This window comes from Aspergillus multicolor, assembly GCF_047715735.1.
Source record: "Aspergillus multicolor strain CBS 133.54 unplaced genomic scaffold BDW74scaffold_8, whole genome shotgun sequence".
In the NCBI taxonomy this organism is placed as follows: Eukaryota; Fungi; Ascomycota; class Eurotiomycetes; order Eurotiales; family Aspergillaceae; genus Aspergillus; species Aspergillus multicolor.
In genome coordinates this window covers 628,473-643,457 of record NW_027395959.1, presented here as the reverse complement: position 1 = coordinate 643,457, position 14,985 = coordinate 628,473, and the positions used below count along the sequence as shown (strand labels likewise).

General features: G+C 52.7%; 9 protein-coding genes across 9 annotated transcripts; 3 read left to right on the top strand and 6 right to left on the bottom strand.

Moving 5' to 3' along the window:
- Positions 1-174: 174 nt before the first annotated feature.
- On the bottom strand, positions 175-1,572 carry BDW74DRAFT_135549 (Efg1 domain-containing protein). The gene is made up of 2 exons (XM_073722385.1): positions 1,022-1,572; positions 175-946 (listed from the first exon to the last, which is right to left on the bottom strand). The coding sequence occupies exons 1-2, from the start codon at positions 1,320-1,322 to the stop codon at positions 351-353; spliced, it is 897 nt and encodes a 298-aa protein (XP_073585333.1). The 5' UTR covers positions 1,323-1,572; the 3' UTR covers positions 175-350.
- A 17-nt stretch (positions 1,573-1,589) lies between these two features.
- Positions 1,590-4,934, top strand: BDW74DRAFT_135640 (uncharacterized protein). The gene is made up of 4 exons (XM_073722386.1): positions 1,590-2,375; positions 2,425-3,408; positions 3,456-3,548; positions 3,607-4,934. Exons 1-4 carry the CDS (start codon positions 1,823-1,825, stop codon positions 4,881-4,883), a joined length of 2,907 nt encoding a protein of 968 aa, XP_073585332.1. The 5' UTR covers positions 1,590-1,822; the 3' UTR covers positions 4,884-4,934.
- A 350-nt stretch (positions 4,935-5,284) lies between these two features.
- On the top strand, positions 5,285-6,433 carry BDW74DRAFT_176919 (tRNA 2'-phosphotransferase; the record flags this gene model as incomplete). Its single annotated transcript, XM_073728762.1, has 2 exons — positions 5,285-5,467; positions 5,570-6,433. 2 exons carry the CDS (start codon positions 5,285-5,287, stop codon positions 6,431-6,433), a joined length of 1,047 nt encoding a protein of 348 aa, XP_073585331.1.
- Positions 6,434-6,578: 145 nt separating this feature from the next.
- BDW74DRAFT_150800 (intradiol ring-cleavage dioxygenase) lies at positions 6,579-8,024 on the bottom strand. Its single transcript, XM_073724070.1, has 3 exons — positions 7,527-8,024; positions 7,015-7,459; positions 6,579-6,927 (listed from the first exon to the last, which is right to left on the bottom strand). Exons 1-3 carry the CDS (start codon positions 7,772-7,774, stop codon positions 6,727-6,729), a joined length of 894 nt encoding a protein of 297 aa, XP_073585330.1. The 5' UTR covers positions 7,775-8,024; the 3' UTR covers positions 6,579-6,726.
- Positions 8,025-8,166: 142 nt separating this feature from the next.
- Positions 8,167-9,201, bottom strand: BDW74DRAFT_135505 (alpha/beta fold hydrolase). Its single transcript, XM_073722383.1, has 2 exons — positions 8,630-9,201; positions 8,167-8,576 (listed from the first exon to the last, which is right to left on the bottom strand). Exons 1-2 carry the CDS (start codon positions 9,060-9,062, stop codon positions 8,212-8,214), a joined length of 798 nt encoding a protein of 265 aa, XP_073585329.1. The 5' UTR covers positions 9,063-9,201; the 3' UTR covers positions 8,167-8,211.
- Positions 9,202-9,532: 331 nt separating this feature from the next.
- On the bottom strand, positions 9,533-10,252 carry BDW74DRAFT_176916 (uncharacterized protein; the record flags this gene model as incomplete). The annotated part of the gene is made up of 1 exon (XM_073728761.1): positions 9,533-10,252. The coding sequence occupies one exon, from the start codon at positions 10,250-10,252 to the stop codon at positions 9,533-9,535; it is 720 nt and encodes a 239-aa protein (XP_073585328.1).
- A 502-nt stretch (positions 10,253-10,754) lies between these two features.
- Positions 10,755-12,432, top strand: BDW74DRAFT_190162 (putative translation factor pelota; the record flags this gene model as incomplete). The annotated part of the gene is made up of 3 exons (XM_073732123.1): positions 10,755-11,186; positions 11,246-11,737; positions 11,788-12,432. Exons 1-3 carry the CDS (start codon positions 11,109-11,111, stop codon positions 12,430-12,432), a joined length of 1,215 nt encoding a protein of 404 aa, XP_073585327.1. The 5' UTR covers positions 10,755-11,108.
- Positions 12,433-13,115: 683 nt separating this feature from the next.
- Positions 13,116-13,612, bottom strand: BDW74DRAFT_135466 (uncharacterized protein). Its single transcript, XM_073722382.1, has one exon. The coding sequence runs from the start codon at positions 13,419-13,421 to the stop codon at positions 13,164-13,166; it is 258 nt and encodes an 85-aa protein (XP_073585326.1). The 5' UTR covers positions 13,422-13,612; the 3' UTR covers positions 13,116-13,163.
- Positions 13,365-14,907, bottom strand: BDW74DRAFT_135455 (uncharacterized protein). Its single transcript, XM_073722381.1, has 4 exons — positions 14,661-14,907; positions 13,962-14,594; positions 13,811-13,876; positions 13,365-13,760 (listed from the first exon to the last, which is right to left on the bottom strand). Exons 1-4 carry the CDS (start codon positions 14,772-14,774, stop codon positions 13,524-13,526), a joined length of 1,050 nt encoding a protein of 349 aa, XP_073585325.1. The 5' UTR covers positions 14,775-14,907; the 3' UTR covers positions 13,365-13,523.
- Between the last annotated feature and the right edge of the window lie 78 nt (positions 14,908-14,985).

Below are 14,985 nucleotides of genomic sequence, written 5' to 3'. Positions count from 1 at the left end.
TAGCTACCCACCCGAAGACTGTCTTGTTGATTGTCTACTTCGGCTCTTCTATGTTCTTCGAGAACTTGCACTTTGCGGTCTCGGTTCATATGCATATATGTTGGCGCTTATCTACTGCTAGGAGTTACTGCGTAACTACATCGCTAGACGAAGAATGAATTGCACAGTATGAGTATGTATTCATTTGGGTATCCGATGAAAGGGAAACGTGATCAAGTTCCAGTTGCGCACGTAATGCTGAAATATAAAGAAACAGACAGACTCCTGATATGCGACGCATGAGTAGGTACGTGAATAGGTCGTAGCGGTAAATGTAGGTACCACTACGCCGTAGATGCTGGACAGTCGGTTTACATCTCGAAGAAACCGCCGTCGCTCTCGTCTCCGCTCTCCTCGGCTGGTGCCGAAAGGGCATGTTTCGCGCTCTTCCCCTTTCGGACATCCGACTTGCTGCTCTTGACCTTTGCCTTCTCTTTGATCTTCTTATCGCCAGTATCCTTCGACTTCGACTTCGATTTCGATTTCGTTTCCGTCTTAGTTTCGGCTTCGGTCTCGCTTTCAGCGTTTGAGCTGAGTTTGCCTTCCCGAAGAAGATCAAGCGTTCCATCCTCCATGCATTTCTCAATGGTCTGCAGCATAGCTTTCTTCTCCGCCGCGGTCGCGGCGCTCACCGTCTCCTCTTGTTGCGCCGTCTCCTCCTCCAAGTCCACATCCACATCCTCATCCTGACCTGTCTGACCCTTCTTCTTCTCCGCGTAGATCGAAATATACTTCTCCGTAAGCGGGTAGTAGACCGTGTAGTTCAAGTTCACTTTCGCGGTGTGTAGTCGCGCATCGAGCTTCTCAAGCTTCTTCTTTTTCGTTGCCTCGTCGATATCGGTATCCTTAGCTAGTTCGTCTCGTTTCCGGGTGATTTTGTTAACTTCCTTCGTGGCTGTTTTGCGGTCTGTCATAGAGGAGCATATTAGCACCAAAGCGGGCAACGATTCAAACAAATAGAACGTGAAGAGGGAAAACATACCCAAGAATCTAACAAAATGATACTTCTTAATCATCCGCGACCTCTCGCGCCGCCTCTCCTCATCCGCCAGTTCTTTCTCGTACCCAGCCAGCGCTCGCTCCTGGATGATGCGCTTATCCGCAGGGATATCGGGTTTCGCAAGCAGACGTTTAACATCACGAATGCGGCGCTTAAGCTCGTTGACAGACGGGTGTTGCTTTTCTTCTCCGCGGTCTTGTTGAGGCTTGGACTTAGGTTTGCGTGGTCGATCTGGGTAGGGCGTTTTGCGTTGCGGTCGGGGTGGGTTGAAGTCCTTCGGCATCTTGTAGGCTCGTCTATGCTAGAATGTAGCTGAGAGACTCGAGTGAATTGGTGGTGAGATGTTTGCTGTTGTGTATAGAACTGATCGGCAGAGAAAATAATGGCAGCGATAAAAAGTGGAAGATTGTCGGGCCGAAGTTGGAGTGCGGGCGGAGCGGAGATTGGGTTCGGGATGGGGTATGTATGTTGAAGTCTATCGCGACTTCCATCTAATCTGCACTTGCGCTTGGGATTGAGTCTTAAAGCTCGTCTGACACTAGGCGGCCGGTACGCATCTTGCTAGCAGTGCACTTCATTCCCCAACGGGTGCCACTGTTGCGACTCAGCTACCCAATCGCACAGCAACATGCGCGTTGCTGCTTGATTCCGCCCAGCTTCTTGGGATGAAGCAGCGAATGCATCAAACGCAGTACACGGTCAAGTGCTATATCACTCTACTTCGGAATCACTCACGGAGTAATACGTATAACGAATTCGGAATCTAGATCCAGAACCGCAAAGATGGATCGAGCAATCCGCTGGTCCCCCTCCTCAACGCCCGCAGAACAACGCTTCCTCTCCGTCGACGTCACAGGGAAAGTCTTCCGGCTGTGCAAAGTCACCTCCTTCTCTGGCGAAACCCTCTCGCACTCTATCCTTTCCACGCACACCAGAGTCCCCGCCTTCCGAGCCTTCGATTGGTCCCCGGTCGACGAGTCCCTTGTCGCGGTAGGGCAATCCTCCGGCGATGCGACGATTCTGCGTATGCGCGAGGGTGACGACTCGCAGGAGTCGTTCTCCTTTCCCGTGCGACACCAGAGATACTGTAATGCGATTGCATTTAGCACACACGGACTGTTGGCGGCGGGGTTGGATCGGGTGCGCAATGACTTTTGCCTGAACGTTTGGGATGTGAATCAGCGGCTGGCGATGAGGGGCGCGAAGGGACATGTTGAGCCGCTGAGGAAGCTGGCGAGCTCGGAGCCGATAACGAGTGTGAAGTTCTTCAGAGATCAGCCGGATACATTAGTGACCGGTGTCAAGGGGCAGTTTGTGAGGATCTATGATTTGCGAGGTATGTCCTGCTCTATCATCGAGCCGGGAAAAAGAGTTGACAATCGTAGAGGGCCCTGGACTTCCATCTCTGCAGTTCCCGACGAGATGTGTGCATAACCTGGCTATTGACTGGCTCGATGAAAATTATATTGCGTCTGGGTTGACGTCGAAGGATTCCACTGTCTGCATTTGGGACCGGCGGATTGGAGCTCGACTTTCGGCGGCTGCAACTCCGGGTCTAGAAACAGGTCAGATGGAGCCTGCGCTTGAATTCAAGAACGTGATCTCCCCAAAATCGGCAATCTGGAGTCTTCGATTCTCGAGGACGAAACGAGGATGTTTGGGTGTGCTTTCCAGCAATGGTCACCTGAAAACTTACAACATTGTAAAAGAGTATGTTGCTGAAGAGTATCGCTCGCCGATTGACCGAACACTCGGACAGAGCTCCGTTAGCACCTATCCAGAGCAAATTTATACTAAATCCATTCGCGACGTCTTCACCCCATATGACCATCCGTCGCGAGGGTACCAGGCCTCCGAACGAGTGGTCTCATTTGACTTTCTCAATATGAGCAGCTCCAACGAGCCTAGCGTCTTAACGCTTTCAGCGGATGACCAGATAAAAGTTGTTACCGTCAAGCCACCGCCGCCTCCAGTGCGGCTATCTTCGCAAGGGACGATGATTTGTGGTAGGTCTGGCGAGCGCCACGACTTCAAATCCATCCGTCCTCTGGAATCTGAGGGCACAAGCATCGGGCAGCTAGCGAAGAGTCTACGGCACGGTGCTCTAGAAAGGCAAGATGGTCAGGATGATAATGAGAAAAGTCGCGCTGTCCGAGAGCTCCCTGAGCAGCACCTTTCCAGTCGAGAGGGAAGGGAGCGCGTCCTGTCAGTCGGGACGCAGGGGAGCCCCTTAACTGTCCAAGAAGCATTGACTCTCTTGACAGTGCATAGGCTGCGGTGCAAAGAAGGGTACCTGTTCAATGGAGTAAGGAACAAGCAGATTTTGGCGGATGATCCGTCGCTGCAGGACTTTTGGGAATGGATTGAGCGTGAGTGTATGCTGACATGAGAAGTTCATAACAGGCTAACGAGTAAGGTGCACGCTCCGACTCTGCGAATGACTCGATGGTTATGAACCAGCTGGACTTAAACTATCTCGGCGTATTTGATGCCTGGACAGGGGATCTGGGTATGCTCACTCTTGAATGTCTGCTGGGACTATGATGGGATTGGGCTAACTTGCGTAGGAGCCAGTCTTGAAGCACGTTGGCTGGGCTCCAGCGCTGCTCACTACCCGGATATTAACGACACAATCGTGGATCTAGTCCAGGAAAAGCTGAATCTTCCGCCTATTGAAAGCTTACAAACTCGCTACTCTGAGCAAAGACGTCTTGGTCTGCGGATATGCGGCGCAGCGCAGTCACATCGGGAGCTTGAAGAGCTCGTCAAGACGCTGTCAGCGGAGAGTCAGCATACAAAGGCCGCTGCTTTAGCTGTCTTCCAAGGCGAGCCGAAGCTTGCATATCTCGCGCTGCGGAGTCATACCCCAACGCAGGCTCATAAACTTCTTGCAATGGCAATAGCCGGCGCCGCCAAAGGAACGACAGACCCTGACTGGGAAGAGACCTGTGCGGAGATCGCCAAAGAACTCACTGACCCGTATGCACGGGCGATCATTGCGCTCGTCAGTAAAGGTGACTGGCGGTCTGTCATCCAAGAAACCACCCTCCCTCTGAGATACCGCGTCGAGGTCGCTCTGCGCTGGCTTCCAGACGACGACCTCACAACGTACCTGACCGAAGCAACAAAGCGCGTTATCCAACAAGGCAATATTGAAGGTATAGTACTTACCGGCCTAGGCCACTCGGCAATGGATCTATTTCAATCCTATATCAACAAGTTCAACGACGTCCAAACACCCGTCCTCGCCATGTCCCACACAGTTCCACGCTTCGTTAACACCCCCGCAAACAAACACCGCTTCGAGACATGGCGCGAGGCCTACCGCTGGCAAATCAACTCCTGGAAGCTTCAGCTCGAACGCGCCCGCTTCGACGTTGGCTCTCGCAAGTTCGCCGCCACCTGGGACGGCCGACGCCTCATCGAGCCACCACGCCAGCAAGTCAGTTTGACCTGTAACTACTGCACACGCCCACTAACTCAGCACGATGCCTCTTCCCAACTGTCTACTTCCGCCAGTGGGGAAGTTGTCCACGCGACTCCGGGCAACCCGCTCGGCTTGAGCGCCATGTCCGGCACGATCTGCCCACGCTGCGGGCGCCACATGCCGCGGTGCGGCGTGTGCACGCTCTGGCTAGGCTCTCCGGACCCGATGTCCAAGGCTTGTGTCGCGGCGGAGACGGCAGCGGACCACCGCAAGCTTCCCGAGGCGGAAATCATGCGGCGATTTATTGTTTTCTGCATTAATTGCAACCATGGCTTCCATGCGCACCATGCGCGGGAGTGGTTTGCCAGACATAAAGTCTGTCCAGTTGCAGAGTGTAGTTGTATTTGTGATCGGTAATACCCTAGCATAGCATTATGAAGTTATTCGTCTTTTTTTTTTTTTTTTTTTAGCTGTGTACAGCATGTAGAAATGGTGGGGATGGATGATGTCAATCCCCAGCTTACCTTAACTAGAGTCATCTATGACACGAAGCTGTGACTCCGCAAATTTGACTGAGACAACCCCCAGCAAGCCCAGGAATGAATCACAATTGACTCACAAAATCTCCAACGATCCTATTACCTGCGGTCGCTGGATTCCGCTCATTCTTCAAAATTAAGCTCAATCCTAGAATCTTCCCCACCCCGCGCCTCTTCCATCCCCTCCGTCTCCGACAGATTCTCCGACAAAATAATTCCAACCCCGCACAACCCCTCCACACGCTGCGGCCACCACGGACACGACCGAGATCACCAAAAATGGCCGACACAAACCAGCCAAAGGAGAAAGGAGGAGGCCGAGGAGGAGGCCGAGGTCGAGACCGCAAACCGCCCAGCCGCGAAGTCACAGTCTCCAAAGCGCTGAGCTTACTTCTCCGCCACGCCGCGGAGCGCGAGGGGCTAAAAATCGATTCGCAGGGATACGCGAATGTTGCGGACGTGGTATGTCTATTTCCTCCGTCCAAAGGGTTAAAAAGCATGGGATGGAAAAGGATAAGAAGGAAATACTCCGGAAGAGCAAGCTAACGAACGCGTCGTACACAGCTCGCATGGCAGAAACTCAAATCGCTCAAGGTTACCTTCGCCGAAATCATCAGCGCCGTCGACACGTCGGACAAGAAGCGCTTTGCGCTGCTATACCTCCCTCCATCCTCGAACGCAACCGGCGAAACACCCTCATCCTCAAGGACCCCCGAAAACAAAGCAAAAGCCGAAGCCGAGGCAGAAGCGGAAGCCGGACAAGATGAAAATGCGACGGCGAAAGCCATAGCGTCCTTCAAAACCGACCAGAAGCCTACGCACTACCTTATCCGCGCGACGCAAGGGCACAGCATCAAATCCGTTGAAGCGGAGTCCGGGTTATTGGAAAAGCTCACGCTAGATAATCCTGATAAACTTCCTGACACCGTTGTGCATGGGACGTATCACTCGACGTGGCCGTTGATTCTGGCGTCGGGGGGCTTGAGGACTATGGGGAGGAACCATGCGCATTTTGCGACGGGCCCCGCGGTACAGGATGTTCTGGGTGCGATTGATTCTTCTGCGGCTAAAGAGAAGGAGGCCGGTTCTGGAGCTGGATCGCACGGGAAGGTCATATCAGGCATGCGTCAGGATGCGGCCGTGCTGATTTATCTTGATATTCGCAAGGCGTTGGCGGGCGGATGCCCGTTTTGGAGGAGTGAGAATGGTGTTATTCTCTCTGCGGGTATGGAGGTGGATACACCGGCGGGTTCTGGTGATGGTGAAGGTGCAGCAAAGGGGAAGGTTATCCCCGTCGAGTACTTTGATGTTGTGATTGAGCGGAGAAAAGGGATGGGAAAGATTTGGGAGCGTGGGGAGGTGCTTCAGACTTTGCCGGAGGAGTTGACGAGGAAGGGAAACCCCAAGAGGAGGGGAGGGGGTAAATAGGATTGCCTGACGTGTCTCTTTATGAATGCTCTTAGCAGACTATGTGATACCTACATTGACCCAGTCCTGGCACTATAGAGTAGTGATGCTAGTTCAGGCTAGGTTAGGGCTAAAGTTTAGCCCGCGTGTGTCTATGCCTGTAACCCACGGATGTGCTCCGCTCACAACGGGTGAGACTCGATAGTCTATGGTGCACAGTAGGAGCCTTGCAATGGAATCATTCAGGTATCACAAACATGCAGCAGTGGACTAAGACTATATACAATGGAAATCCCACATGCTCACATCCCAACTCAAGCGCCGTTGGACTTCATCCCATCCGGCACCAATCTCACATCGTAGTTTAGCTCAAGCTTAGCTTGAGGGTCACCCTTACGCTCAACAAAGTCAACAATCAGCGAGTCCTTCACGGCGAAGACCGAGTCGTTCGTCAGATAGGGGTCCTTGCGGTCGAAGATCTGCGTTGTGAGGGGTTTGTACCCGTCGTGTGTGGCCTGTACAACAATTAGTCTTAGCCACCTGTACCCACCGCGCTGCATACAGCGCAAGCAAAGGGGTAAGGGAAGTGAGGTGCAACATACAATAATATGAATATGCGCCGGCCTAAACGGATGCCGATCCATCATCTTCAACAACTTCCCTGCGGGCCCATCATCAGGCACAGGGTACGGCGTCGGCCGCAGGCAATAGAACGAGTATTTGCCATCCTCATCCGTCCTGAACTTCCCACGCAGGTTGAACTCCTCCTGGTCCGGATCCTGCTGCTCGTACAGCCCGTTCGTAGAAGCCTGCCAGACCTCGACCACCGCGCCAACGAGCGGCTTCTTCGTCACAAAGTCCACGACCTGCCCGGTCATGTACGCGAGCTCGCCCTTGCCATCCTTTTCTTTCGGCGCGGTCTTGACGATGCTCTCGCCGTTCGAGCGGAAGGGGGTGTCGGCGCGGAAGAAGGGGCCTAGGATAGCGGTGGCTGTGGGGGCGTCAGTGGCTTCGTCGGCGAGTTTGAAGGTGATTTCGTCGACGAGGCTGCGCAGCATCTGTCAGTACGTGGTTCCTCGGGTAGGACGGATAGTCGAGGGAAGGTGGTACGTACGACTCAAGCCCGATAACGTCGCAAACCAACTGCCCCTCATTCCGCTTCGCGTCGCTCATCTGCCCTGCCCAGTTCATGAGCTGTACACCAGCCATCCACTCGTCGACGGTGAGTTCGTTCTCGCGCGCAAAGTCGTGAACGTGCCGGATCAGTGATGCCATGAGCTGTCGGAAGCGCGGGTTGACGTTGTCGCCCATGGCGTTGACGACATTGTCGGTGAAGTTGGGGTCGAAGCGGTGGGAGGTCATCTTGCTGGCTCTCACGGAGGTTTATTTCGAGAGAGGAGTAGGGATGAAGGGAAGAGATGAGAAAGTCCGTCCATGGGGAAGTGCCCGAGTGCTCTTATATAGGCAAATAAAGAATGCCTGCCAATGAGAAAGGGTGGATTTCAGGACACCCCCAGACTCCTCATTCTGGAAAGAGACCCCGCATTTACCTGCGGTACCACCGCGCCAGTCGGAAGCGCGCTGATCGTACGACTGCGAAAGAGGACGAGGCAAGACGCTGGCTTCCGATGTCAAGGTGGAGGTTGGCAGCGATCCGATCGACTGTTCGGGTCGGATACGAGCTTCAGCCAATCACCGTCTGTCATCATCCGCCCTACATACCTATAAGGGGGTACGTACAGAACTACAATAGTAAACTGCATAACATATGATATGATTTGTAAAGCATTATATCGCATTCAAAAGCTTGTCTTAGCAAAATCTATGATTTTCTTTCCAACAGTGTCCGGCGCTTCGATACAATGCCAGTGTCCAACCTGCGGCAGCACTTCCATCTTCTTGTTCGCACTCGACACGCGGTCGAAAATATACTGACATCCCTCGAGGCTAGCCGACTTGTCTTCCTCTCCGGCAATCAGCAGAAACGGTACCTTGATGAGGGCGTAATCGATAGTAGGAGCATTGGCAATCGCCTGGCAAAGCGCCGCATATCCCTTTGGATTCTGTCCGAGGACGAGTTCGCGGATAAAGGAGGTAGCAAGAGGGGAAGCCGTCGAGCCGGTAGCTTGATAAGGAATACTGTTTGCGAGAGACTCCATGCCGCCTAGTATTATTAGCAGCCATTCTCAAATCTCAATCCACCCGAAAATAGCTTACTCTCAGCCGCAGTCTCGCTGCGCTTTTGCATAACAGATGTTAGAGTCTCAGAAGGGTGAGTAGGTCCAATCGCTACAACGCCCTTCACGCGATCCGCATGTTCTGCGCCCAAAAGTGTCACAACTAGCCCACCCATAGAGTGACCGACCACCACGGCTTGGGAAATGTTCAGCGCATCGAGTACTCCGATCACATCAGCAGCAATAGATGCGATAGAAACAGACTGGTCCGTGTACGTAGAGCGACCGGAGCCATAGGTGTCAGCGGTGATACAGCGATGCTGAGAGGTCAAGTGCGGGAGTAGTGAGAAGTAGTAATTCTGCGATGAGCCTAGGCCATGGATGAAAAAGAAGGTGAGGCCGTTTGTGGGAGCTCCGTCGGGATGGGAGTCGGCGTAATGCAACTGATGGTTATTGACTGAGATGAAAGGCATCTTGATTCTGTAGCTTGAACAATAATGTCCGCCAGGTCAGGGATGTTGGATGTGAGTAGTTGCGGGGTGATGGAGCATTGGAGCAAAACACTGGAAGCCGCTAAGATTAGATACCGAGTGACCGACGTCATGCAGCTCATGCACATCCCATAGCTCTTCCGACTTAAAGACCCAGTGCTGCATTTTGTCCCGGATTTCCGAGTAGCGCGGCTCTATTATAGACTTCAATTGTCTCATAGCTGCACTGCTGCAGTCAATTCAGGCCGGCTCATCTGTCGGATGATGGGACGGCGAGGCTTGTCACCATACCGTTTGAGCCGAAGAGGGACCCGCTATCCGAAGACTACCCGCACTACCCCATCGGATCGGAAAACATGCAGCATTGAGGCATGTGCAATTGTGCACGCATATCTCGCTGGCGTAGACAGCTATTTGTGATGGTTGTATATATAAGGATACGCTTCTGGTGCCTAAGTCGTATCCAATTGAGCCAGCTCCTCGTCGAAACTGGATCCTGGGTCGAAGTCCGGCACGAACTCCTCCAGAAGGATGGCAGTGTCGTCTTCGAAGGAGTCTGTGCTCAAGACCGTCGCAACTGACACTTGCTCAGCAGTAGCGGTCACTTTGCAAAGATCCTCGTCGTAGAAAGCGGAGCATTCGGAGAACTCGTCTTCATCCTTCTCAGCGTTCTTCGCGCCAGGGTCCTCGATATGCTCAAGCGTGGGCTGTTCTGCCTCATCTAGAGCAACCAGTATGCCATCAAACTCTTCATCTTCGAAGCTTGAATCATCGTCGTCGAATTCGCTCGCTGTCACAGTCTCGTTCTCAGTTTCAGCGCCTTCCCCCTGTTGCTCATCTGGGCTTTCGCTTTCCGGCTGAACAGACGGTGTCTTCTTGATGAAGTTGAAAAGCAAGGGCTGACTCGCAGGTACATTGGGGGCGTTCGGGTCTAGGATACCACGGCGGATTCGCTCTTCGCGGGCCTTTGCTTCCTTCTCAGCCTTTTTCTTCTTCAACTGTACGCGCCGCTTCTCCTTTTCCCGGAGCTTCTGTGCCTTGCGTTCGCGTTCTTCTTCTCGTTCGATTCGGGCGATTTGGGATGCTGTGAATTGAAACCGTTTGTTGCTGCGCTGGTACCGCCGGCGGACGGTGCGGGACTTTTCAAGGATAACTCGCGGTCGATCGGCCATGGTTACGTTGGGGAAGCTGCGAAGCGGTTGTCGAACGATGCGATGTGGATGGTAGACATTGAGTTTATAGGATGTAAACAGGAATAATAAACAGCGCTGTTACTAACAATAACATTAAACCTGCCTGCGGTTGCCTGGAAACATTCACTTGTGATGGTGACTGCCCGGAAGTGCTTATCTCTGTGGCACGTGATCCTCCGCTAGGTGGTCTACTCCCAGCTTCAATCAACATCTTGCACAAAACGTCACCAGCTCGCTGTACTTGGCTTATGGTTAGAAGAGAGCATTACAAAGTCTAGACAAAGGACATTTATGTGTCAAGGCAAAGCTTGTTATAAAGCACCGTTTGATACGATCTGCATTTGTTGCCTCCATAGGCGGTATGGATGCGGATAGCTGGACGCCACCGGTGCTTGGATACTGAATGGCTGGGATAAGCTCAAATAAAGTAAACTTAACCCTTTGTGCTGGTTATACTCCGGAGCAGATACTCTATACATCAGCCGGTGTCACTATGTTGCTCAAACACGCGCGTGAAGCCGAGGGTAGTTCTAAAATCTAGACATATTTCACAGAAGCAGTACAAGCTGTTTAGCTCCGTGGAATCTGACCATCTGACAAGCCTGATAGACCCTACAAAAGAGACGCATCTCCAATGTATACAGCGCAGGTATACTTCGATCAGGGCTAGGGCAGGGCCCACTATTATCGATAAGAGGCTCCACTCAGGCCCAGCGTGCCCCTCGTCGAGGTCATCAGAATTATCGGGCTTGTGATTGCAGACAACAATCTTTCCCCAGATTCATTTGAGCAGCCGGTTACACGTCTAATCTCTATATACCAATTAAAGGTCACGATGCGCCTCGTCAAGAACAAGATCGAGCATGGCGGCGCCGGCAGCGTCACCCTCATACCCGAAGAGCCTGAAGACATGGTACGTCACCCCTCCTTCTGATAAACCCAGATGCAACCCCCTAACCAGGGAATTTACAGTGGCATGCATACAACCTCATTGTCCCCGGAGACCTTCTCTACGCGACAGCTATCCGCCGCGTAACAACAACCGCCGCATCAACCGGTTCAACAAGCTCACAGCGCGTGCGGCTAACGCTCGAAATCCGAGTCAAGACCCTCGACTTTGACCCGCAAAACTCCCAACTACATGTTAGCGGGCAGATTGTGAACGAGACGCCGCATACGAAGATAGGACAGCATCACACCCTTGACCTCGAACTTAACCGACAGTTTACCCTAGAAAAGGGAACCGGGCCGGATAGTGAGGGAACCGGCTGGGATAGCGTTGCGGTCGAGGCGCTGAAGGATGCGGTTGACGAGGGCGGAAATAGAAAAGCGGAGGCTGTGGCTGTGGTGATGCAAGAAGGATTAGCGCATATCTGCTTCATTGGACAGTTCCGCACGGTCTTGAAGCAGAAGGTTGAGATGTCCGTGCCGAGGAAGAGGGCTGGGGGCAGTGATCATGACAAGGTACTTCGCATGATATTCTGAAGGAATCGCTTTGATGCTAATGAGCGCAGACAATGACCAAATTCTACCAAACGACCCTCGACACCCTCCTCCGCCACATGGAATTCAACACTAGCTCCACCTCAATGACAAGCAACGACCCCGTGCGCCCCGTCCTCCTAGCCTCCCCAGGCTTCACCGCAACCTCCTTCCAAAAGCACATCCAACACGTCGCCAGCACAACCACCCCCGCGCTCAAGCGCCTCCTCCCCTCCGTCGTCGTCGTTCACTCCGCCTCCGGCTACCTCCACTCCCTAACCGAAGTCCTGCAATCCCCAACCGTCAAGGCCCTCCTCAGCGACACCAAGCACGCCCGCGAGACGAAGCTCATGGACGAGTTCCACGACCAGCTACGCAAGGAGACGAACAAGGCTACATACGGGCCCCGGGAGGTCGAGCACGCCGTTGATCAGGGTGCTGTGGGGCGCGGCGGCGGGATACTCATTATCTCGAACAGACTGTTCCGGTCTCAGGATGTGGCGGAGCGGAAGCGGTGGGTGTCCCTCGTGGATCGCGTGCGGGATGTCGAGGGAGGCGAGGTGCGTGTTTTGAGTTCGGAGCATGAGAGCGGGAAGAGGCTTGATGGGTTAGGAGGCATTGCGGCGATTTTGACGTTTCCTATCAGTGATGAGGATCTGGTGGAGGATAGTGAATGATCTACCTACCTTTCTACACTTCAGTCTACTTCTGGATAGATATTCAAAGATGGTATATACATTGCAACCTTCTGTCCATCTGTAATAGGGACAGTCCATCAGAGACTGCTCTATTTTAAGAGCATATTGATACTAGACTATACCATGCTAAGACCGGACCCCTACTCCGTACCTGTAGGCAATCTAATCAGCAATCTATTTAAAGACCACCCAACCCTCTCAGCCGCAAGTGCAGCCAGACTCAAACCGGACTAACCCCTCGACCTCGAACCGAGCCTGAGCCCGAGCGCCCCGCCCCTTTCTGACGTCTGGGCATCAAGCCTCATCCAGGAATATAAACGATGGCTACCATATGCATGAATAGCCTGCCGCGCTTCGTAGAGTCAATCCAGACCCGATGAAGATACGGAGTACGGAGTAGTAGTACGCGACGGGGGCGGAGGTGAGGCGGCTTTCAATAAGCGAACACCGCCAACAGATAGTCTATCTAGGTGATAAATAACAAAAAAAAAAGTTCTACAATATCGCAAATGCAAATCAAAGATTATCGCGGAGATGAGCCCGTCGCGCGCCAAGGGCCGGATGGGCAACGGCGCGTGGTTAGCAGCCTCTAGTTTGCCGGCTAGTAGTAGATACATACTACTTGTAGCTATACTTAGCGAAGGACTGTGGCTTGGAAGAGATAGTTTTGCGAGTGCCAGTAATTTATTCATTTCGTTCTGGTTCGAGGATTATATATCGCTTGGAGATAGTGTGGAGGTGATAGGGGGGTAGGGCAGGGACTCTCCGTAGGGGAGGACTTTCCGTGATTGTGATGAATAGTCAAGGGTTGGATGCTGTAAGGTAAAGAGCGAACAGGTATGGGTATATAGTGTGGTGACATAAAGATAGACATGCAAGATAAGGGTAAAAAGTAACAGGCATGAAAACTGTAAAGCAGAATCCCGACAATGCGATGGTGAAAGAATGGAAGAAGGAAACATATGCATTTCAAAAGATGCAATTCGCAGGCTTGGAATGAGGCGCCAAAAGTATTAAAAGAGCCAAACAGGTCTATAAAGCATAAAACATCAGAGGCAATGCGGGAGGGATCATGTGGTCGTATTGGTTTGCGTTCTTGATCGTCGCTGGTTGGATGTGCTCTCCTCTGGCTCATCCAGCTCAGCTCGTCGTCGCTTGCGTCGAGGTTCGATTGTTTGAGGCTGTTGTTGTGGAGTAGTGTTATCTTGCTCTTGCTCTTCTCGTTCGCGTTCCTGGGCATCCATGTTCTCTAATTGCGCTTCGCATTGCTCTGCCGTATACGCAGTGGTGGCGCCGAGTTCTGACATCTAGACGATGTAAGCAGACAGGATTATCCTAGGGAAGAGCATGAGCTCACCTTCTGCGCAATAAACTTGTATTTCTCCTGTTCCCAGTAGTCTCTAGCCCGCAAAAGTATCCGAACCTGGAACATAATGGTCAGTGCAAGGTTCAAGCCACATATTGCTACTTGTATCAAGAAGGCTGGGTCCTGTGGTACACTCACGCACATCATGGTCATCCCATCGGGCCATTCGTTCTTTGCGTCGGCGCTGTCGCATTTGCAGTCGGGCCTCGGTAGCGTCTTTGTTATATCTCTCACGGTACATATCTCGAACGACTCTCCATGCCAGTTTCTGTTGGCGGAGATTGTACACATAGGCGTCTTCTTCTTCTGCTTGCTGGTTTCGTCGTCCGCGTCCTGATGCCCGGGCTGGCTCAATGCTTGGACCGGCGAGGCTCTGTCTCTGTTGCTCTTCTAGGCGCTGAAGCCCTTCCGGGTGTGGGAGAATAGTTACTGGTGGATCACGCGTCACTGACGGCCTTGACTCCCGGCGGGCCCTTCTCTGTGATGGCTGTGGCGAGAGAGTTTCCTCTCTAATCCCATATCCACTGGGTGCGATTCCGAGGCCATAGTGAGGGTCCCGGGTAAGCTCGCTTGGATAGGGTGTGGTAATTCCAAGTCCATGATGCGCAACAGAGTCGGAAACGGGATATTGATACTCTTGCGAGTGATGACTGAGCACTGGGCTAGTCCGGGTATGAGCGTATGAGTTGTCTGGAAGACTGATTGGCGTGAGAATCGCTGACGCTTGGTATGGAGGGGGTGCATTGTATGGATTGCTAACTGCTCCATACGGTGACTGCAGAAAACCGGGATCAGTTTGCGTGGACAGGGTATCGCCTGCGGCTGTTGTACTTGGACATACCGGCCACTGCGGGTTGATACCACCATAAAACTCATCCATCCCTTCATTGGGATTGCATCCACCCTGACCGAATGACATTGGGACGTGATATTCATTCGAGGGCCGGCAAAACATAGAACGAGTCAATCAGAGTATAGCAGGAAGCGCCGAGAGGCTCGTGAGTGGACCGAGTGAGAACAATGAAACGCTTTGTGAAACAGGTACCAGGGGCACCACTATGCAAGGCGGCAAACGGTAGAGGCTCGACGAATAGGCTGAGAGTAGAAGGTGCACAATTTATGAATGGTTTCGGTTCCTGACCCGAGAAGCTGGGGTGGTTCGTCCT